This window comes from Sceloporus occidentalis, unplaced genomic scaffold, assembly GCF_023333645.1.
Source record: "Sceloporus occidentalis isolate IW3139 unplaced genomic scaffold, rSceOcc1.0.p SCAF_2, whole genome shotgun sequence".
NCBI classification, from domain to species: Eukaryota; Metazoa; Chordata; class Lepidosauria; order Squamata; family Phrynosomatidae; genus Sceloporus; species Sceloporus occidentalis.
In genome coordinates this window covers 19,665,797-19,673,051 of record NW_028316982.1, presented here as the reverse complement: position 1 = coordinate 19,673,051, position 7,255 = coordinate 19,665,797, and the positions used below count along the sequence as shown (strand labels likewise).

Here is a 7,255-nt window from a genome sequence, read left to right as displayed (position 1 = left end):
TACAAATCTCTTTACATCCTAATCCCGAGTCATAATCCAGTGCTCAAACCACACTACCATGCTGAACATCATAGGCTACTGTTTTGCAATTGTTTTATGTTTCTTTACCTGTTTTTAACACATCTGGCAGTGTTTACAGATACTTTTATTTTTGTAAAATCTCGATTTTTGTAAAAAAAAATCCAATTTTGTTTATAGGAAGATGGCAGGTAACAAATGAAAACTTAAATCATAATAATCACAGCTGTGGTCTGAAAGCACCTAACTCTGTAAATACTGCTGATGAATAGCAGGTCATTTCAGAGGCTGGAAGGGAAGCCTGGCAAGCAACCCCTAAAAAGGGACTGAAGTACAGTAATTCAGCCATGAGCAGAAACACCATTTCACAGTACCATTTTCCAAGTGAAAATGCTGCAGGACCTAATTAACTTTTTAAGTGTGATAGAAAAAAAATTCTGTCAAAGCTCTTGTTATCAGCCTAGTCCGAGGTGAGTAGGCACCAAAAATTAAACATTCACATTCCAAGACCTTGGGCTTAGCATAAGGACAAAGTCAGGCTCACTTTTCTAAATGGTTGTTCCTTTAGAATCCAGCCACCACCAACTACTCCATTTTTCACAAGTCTTATTCACATCCACCAGCCCATCTTAAGATCTTATCACAACAGTGAAATACTAAAACAAAGCTGTATTTGAAAATTAATAAACCTATGAAGCTTATTCAGGTTTGAGTTGACAATTGGCTCATCTCACACTAATAAACATGTGCATTATGCATTCATATATTACTGCGGAAGTTATTTATGCAGGAATGTATATACACACACATACAGAACCCCATTTCTTAAAAGAATCACAGATTACAGATCATTAAAACAGCCTTTTAATGCAGTTTGGGAAGTGCAAGAGATCCCAGTCTCCCACAGAGACCTGAAGTTTTAATTCAGTGTACAAGTTCTTTAGTTGGTAATAAATTAATTCATTTTCATAAATAGATGTTTTATTTGTACACTCTATATGTTCGTCATAAAAAGTGAAGGAACAGGGAATTTTATTCCTCAGCTTCAGATTCTTCATCATCGTGGCTGATCTGGAAATATCGCAGTTCATAGGTCTCCTTGTCAGATGCCACCACACGCAGCCAGTCACGAAGGTTGTTCTTCTTGAGGTACTTCTTAGTGAGATACTTAAGGTATCTTTCATGCAAAAGAAAAGTAATGCAGGTGTAAGTGCATGATGTCATTTCAACCCAACCATTTCCCTGCTACAAGACAAGCTAGAAGACATCAGCTCCCACACCCTCACGTGTCACTCCCCCATCGTCTATGCTTCTAAGACCTGTGGGAGCAATAGCAATAACATTGCTATACTGCTTATCAGTGCACTTAAGCACTCCTTAAGAGGTTTACAAAGTGTAAGCTAATTGCCAATCCCAACAATCTGGGTACTCATTTTAGCGACCTCCTCAGAAGGATGCAAGCCTGAGTCGAGCTTGAGGCCCTTGGCTGAGCTTGAACTCGCAACCTTATGGTTTGTGGGTGGCTGCAGTAAAGGCATTTAACCACTGCGCAACCAGTTTCTCCATTAATGGTGACAAGGAGATGCTAGAGCCACCATCACTATCTTATCCATTGTCCTCTTCCTTCCATGGCTGCTTGGGAGCAGGGAGAGAAGGAGGAAGGCTAGGAGGGCGGGAGTGAACAATGATATTTGTTGGTGAAATGAGGCAGCAAGGCTGCAAAACATGCCAATTATTATTGTAAAAAAAGAAGATATGGGGGCTGCAGAAGGGAAGATTAGGGCTAAATGCCGCTCAAAGGCCACAGTTTCCGTACCTACACTACATGAAAGTCATTATTACACCAAGGTTTTACTTAAAAATAGATACAATCTTCAAAATAAACAATGTTGAAAATTACTCCAGGTGATATTGAAACATTATAGGAAACCTTTACACAAGCCTACTCCTAAGCCCATATATTTTGACATCATATGAAACAAATTAGCTTCTTTTCAAATATGCTGCTAGGTATGACATTGACCTGTTACAGACTGCCAAAATAAAGCTGCTTCGGGTCTCTTTGGAGGTATGCTGTTTAAATGATGCATGCATCCTAAGAATCCGGAAGCTGCACCAAAGCTGCACTCCAGTGCTTAGGAATGGAGTGTGGCTTTGGCGCGACCTCCGGACTCTTAGGACCCATGCATCATTTAAATAGCATACCTCCAAAGAGACCCAAAGCAGCTTTATTTTGGCAGTCTGTAACAGGCCATTGACTTGCTTCAGTTTCCCATTATGGAGTAGAACTGCCTCCTCTTCCAGTCCTCCTTCCAGAAATGGAGGGCTGATCTCCCTCCTGAACAGAAATAACTGTGCATTTCAAGAGAGAGGAGACCCATTTTTCTTCCATATACACATGCACAAACTTTGATGGCAATGTAAATTAACCATTCTAAATCCATGTACTTCAGGTGAAATGAAATTAGTGAATGGTAACTACGGCCACATAGTTGTAAGGTTTTGCTTTGCCTAAAAGTGGGCACCCTGTGGTCTTTTATTGTAGACTTTCCTGAGACAAGCTAATCCACAAGATCAGCCCTTAGTATAAAGTGCATGCAAAATTGTCCACCTACATAAGCCTTATGTGCCATATTCCATTCAGTTTCCTAGCTCTCAGGAACTGTTTTTCAGGTGACAGGTGCAGGGATGTGTTCTGACTTGCACAAGCAGAAGTACTTTCCACTAAGGTAAAGCATGCTTTCTGTACAAAATATTTTAAATATATTTCAGTTACTGTTATCTATCCCAAACTTTCTGGATGAAGCTAAAAAAGAAAGAAAAAGACACAGTAGGAAATAAATATACTCACCTTTTTGATAACTGTCTTTCAGACGTCACTGTGATCTTGTTCTTAACGCGTTCAATGTGAACTACATTTCCCAGGTTTCCTGTTTTTCCGTTGACTTTAACTTTTTCTTTCAAGAATTGTTCCTATACCAACAAAAAACAAAAAATGCAACACTAGGGGATGTTGCCCTAGGTATGGCACTAGGGAAGGGACCCTAGCCAGACAGTTTTTGTTATTACAATCAAAGGAGGCAAACCGAGCCAAGAAAATAAATCTGTCTGAAAAAGGCACAAGATATTTCTGGCAATAAAATTTAAGCCACACCATATTTGTCAAAATTCACACTAAGTATTTGAGATATTCAAAACATTTAGAAACCATATGGTTATTTGGTAGGTATTAAATAAACTAAAGATCCTCACCACTCCAACATAACAGGAAATATAAGGATGCAATGAATCGACTGAGGTGGCTTCAGAGATAAAAATTATTCTCTTATCTAGACTGGCTGACAGGCAACTATTTTATTATTAAGTTAACTAGAACATCAACACATTATGTTGCCATATAAAGAAATCTCAAGGACTACAATTTGATAGTTTCATTAAGGTTCAATATATGCTGACATTGGCATAATTAAAAACAGGTCAGACAACTTTAAGTAGCAGATTTACTTACAAAGTTTCCTGAATCAAATATTCCATCTTCTACTGGATGGGTGAGATCAAGATTATACTTGCAAGTTGTTTTTTTCGGCTTCTTGTCTCTTTTCTAAACAAAGAGGTATACCAGAATTAGTATTTATGATCTTAATTTGCTATGTCAGTAAGATCTGTATGCTACTGTTGTGTGCCTTCAAGTCATCTGCGACTTATGGCAACCCTAACGTTTTAAATCACATAGGCGGGTTACAGACCGCCCTCAAGCGGCCGTTTTCCCGCCGCCGCCATTCGCTGCAGAGGGAAGCCCCAGCGGCCAGACCGTGAGGCTTCCCGGCGCAGCGAAAAAGGAGCGCCGAAATGGCGCTCCTTTTCAAAATGCGGAAGTGGCCCCGCAAGGGGCTATGCGTCCAAGACGCCAAAATGGTGGCGCCCATGTGGATAGGCGCTGCCATTAAGGACACACTCCGCGCGTACTAGGAAGAAGGGCCGTGAGGAAGGTAAGACCCTTCCTAACCCTAATACGGCCCTTCCTAACCCTAGTACGCGCAGAGCGGTCTGTAACCTGCCATAGTTTTCTTGGCAAGATCTGTTCAAAAGGTGTTTGGTTTTGCCTTCCTGAGGCTGCGTGTATGGCTTGCCCAAGTCACCCAGTGGGTTTCCATGGCTGAGCAGGGATTCGAATCTTGGTCTCCCGGCCAACCCTGAACTGTAGAACGACTTGTCAGAAGAGATTTGACAACACAATACATTGCCTAAATTTAAAACAGCACTGAAGACCAGTCTTTTCCAGCAGGTTTATCCAGATTGATTTTTACATTGTGCATTTTAAATGATTAATTTTAGATATGAAGTTGAAGGCTTCATATGGATTGTTTTAATATGTGCACATCTTGTCTTTTTAAACTAATGTGTTTTAACTGATGTTTGCTTATTCAGTGTTGTACTGATGTTGTTTGCTTATTAATTGTTGTTGTTCCCTGCCTCGATTCATGGGAAGAGGTGGATAAGAAATCAGTATTATTATTAATCAGTATGGAAAATCAGTATGCAAAAGGATCTTGTAACACCTTTGAGACCACTGAAAGGGGAAGCATGAGCTTTTGTAGACTTAAGTCCTCAGATGCATTTGGAGGAGTGGAAAACCAGGGAGAAACCTATATATGCCTCTCTCTATATACACACAGTGGTCTCTCCACATTCGCTTGGTTTAGGGATGAAGGAACCCCCGACTGTGGAAGAACTGGAAATTAAAAAAAACCACTCTTCTTTTTACCTAAGAGAACAGCTCCCTGGGAACCTCTAGGTCCTCCAGTGCAACTCTATGGTCAACATCTGCCAAAGGATTATCGTAAAATCATGTTGGAGGACCTACAAATGCCTAGAGAGGTGTTCTCTCTAGAAACGTCTAGGTTCTCCAGCACAACTCTATGGTCAGCAACTCTATGGCAGAGTTGAGCTGGAGGACCTAGATTCCTAGAGAGGAGATATGAATTAAAACCACAAATAATGAAATCTGCAAGTCAAAGCCGCAAATGTGGAGGGCCTACTGTATACATAGGATATACTATAGTTAAAACTAGATTTGCCACTTCATTCCCATACACAAAGGATTTTGAACTTGACATTCTCACACACCAATGGCACATACAGGCCTGTCTCTGGCTTTCCACGCCACCAAATGCATCTGAGGAAGTAGACTTAACTCTTCAAAAGCTCATGCTGCCAACTTCTTTCTTTCTGTTAAGTCTCAAAGGTGCTACAAGATGTTTCTACATACTGACTTTTACAGACTAACCTGGCTGTATCTTTGAATTATGCCTAGTGTGTGCGCATGCCAGGCCAAAATCTTGTTGTGTATGGAAATGAAGCGGCAAGGCCTGTTTTAACGATGCTTAAAACTAGCATGCCCTGTCTCTGGCTTTCGACTCTAGCAAACGCATCTGAGGAAGTTGGCTTCAGTCTACAAAAGCTCATGCTGCCAACTTCATTTTTCCAGCTAAGTCTCAAAGGTGCTGCCAGATCTCTATGAGCCAACAGTGTGATGCGGCAGCCAAAAAGGCCAATGCGATTCTCGGCAGCATCGACAGGCTCTTATGCCTGTTGCTATGATTTAAAGGTAAAGGTGCTTTTAATTTTGCTGGTTGTTTATGTCACAACTTCCGCCACTGCCTTCAGCGAAGTACAGGAACTGCCACTTTTTGAAGCGTGGCATTTTTTTTTTGGGGGGGGGGGGCTGTTATTGTATAGTTTTAAAAATACCCTTTTAACATTTCAGTCTCTTCAAAATCGTATTCTATTCTTTAAACGTGTAAACTTGTTTTAATATTATAGCAACTTAATTCTATCCCGACGTGCTATTTTTGCATGCTTTTAACTGTACAGTTGTTGTATTTAATGTTGTGAGCCGCCTTGAGTCCCGAGTTTGGGGGAAACGGCGGGGTATAAGGAAATAAATATAATAATAATAATAATAATGAGTAACATTAGTACAAAAACAATTCTCCGTAACGCGGCTGAAAAAGGGACGAAGGACCCCAGAATCAGCGGGGTCCCTCTCCTTTCCTTTCCCCGTCTTCACTCACCGGCGCCATTTTGTGGAGGGCTCTCAAAAGACCGAAGGGACAGCGAGGCGAGGCTTTTATAGCCTTCCGCCCGTGACGCAATCACGCACGACGTAAAGGGCGCACAGAGAGAGAAAGGATAGAGTGGAAAAAAAGAGAGCGATTATAGAGTTAGGAAATGAAGAGTGCCGCTTTCCCCCCTCACTTCCGGTACCATTTGGGAATTCCCAGCCTTTCTTCCTGAGAAGTACAAGGGAAGTGGAAGGTAGACTCAACACAAGGGAAGCCAGCGTGGCCTAGTGGCTTGAGCACCGGACTACGGCTCTAGGGACCAGGGTTCGAGCCCCAGCTCAGCCATGTTGACCTTGGGCAAGTCACACTCTCTCAGCCTCTCAGAGGATGGCAAGGGCAAGCCTCTCCCTGGACGAATCTTGCCAAGAAAACCCCATGAGAGGGTCTCCTTGAAGCCACTCAGCAACAACCAGCATCCCTGCTTTGCATGAGGGTGACTAAAGCATCCAGCATGATTTACCTGTTTGGACCATTGGGCAGCTTTCCCGCAAGCCCTCTTGCCTGGCTGGACAGTTAAATATTCTGGCATGCACTGTCTCCAATGCAATCCCTATCTCATTTTTAATAAGCTTTAAAAAAATTAAATACAAAATATAAATCCAAAGAGCACTGTGTCTGCATACATGTCAATGGAGCCCAAGGGTTTTTGCCTAGCCTTGAGAAGAGGGTCTCAGGGGAGGTCACTTTGAACAACTGATCTTTGGCTGCTGGCTGGAGTTATTCCTCCAGAGTATCAGCATTGGGTATCAGAGGGGATATTTGCTCCCTGCCTCCTGTGTCTTCAAGACTGCATCCATACTGCAGAAATAATCCAGTTTCACACCACTTTAACTGCCACAGCTCAATGCTATGGGATTCTGGGAATGGTAGTTTGTTGTGGCACGTCGCCTGCCAGCTGATGGAGACCTGCATGAATTTTCTAGGGCTTTCTTAAGCAAAGAGCACTCAGAAGTGTACCTTGCATATACTTTGCAGCACCTGGTCTTCATTGTCAGTTTCTCATCCAAGCATTAACCAGAGCTGATCCCACATAGCTTCCAAGATCTGACAGGATCTTGTAACTTTAGTGTTATTTAGGGCCCCTCTGCTTTACTATTACAGGGCCTCACTAT

General features: G+C 42.0%; 1 protein-coding gene across 1 annotated transcript; it reads right to left on the bottom strand.

Annotated features, from left to right (window-relative positions):
- Window positions 1–866: 866 nt before the first annotated feature.
- On the bottom strand, window positions 867–6,172 carry RPL22L1 (ribosomal protein L22 like 1). The gene is made up of 4 exons (XM_089508857.1): window positions 6,093–6,172; window positions 3,527–3,619; window positions 2,870–2,991; window positions 867–1,195 (listed from the first exon to the last, which is right to left on the bottom strand). Exons 1-4 carry the CDS (start codon window positions 6,099–6,101, stop codon window positions 1,051–1,053), a joined length of 369 nt encoding a protein of 122 aa, XP_089364983.1. The 5' UTR covers window positions 6,102–6,172; the 3' UTR covers window positions 867–1,050.
- Window positions 6,173–7,255: the final 1,083 nt, after the last annotated feature.

What these genes read in the sequence shown, in the direction of transcription:
- RPL22L1 (XM_089508857.1), bottom strand. An exon ending in TATTTGATTCAGGAAACTTT is followed by an intron (nt 2,992 to 3,526) that starts GTAAGTAAATCT and finishes TTGTTGGTATAG; the next exon opens with GAACAATTCTTGAAAGAAAA. An exon ending in GAAAGACAGTTATCAAAAAG is followed by an intron (nt 1,196 to 2,869) that starts GTGAGTATATTT and finishes TTTGCATGAAAG; the next exon opens with ATACCTTAAGTATCTCACTA.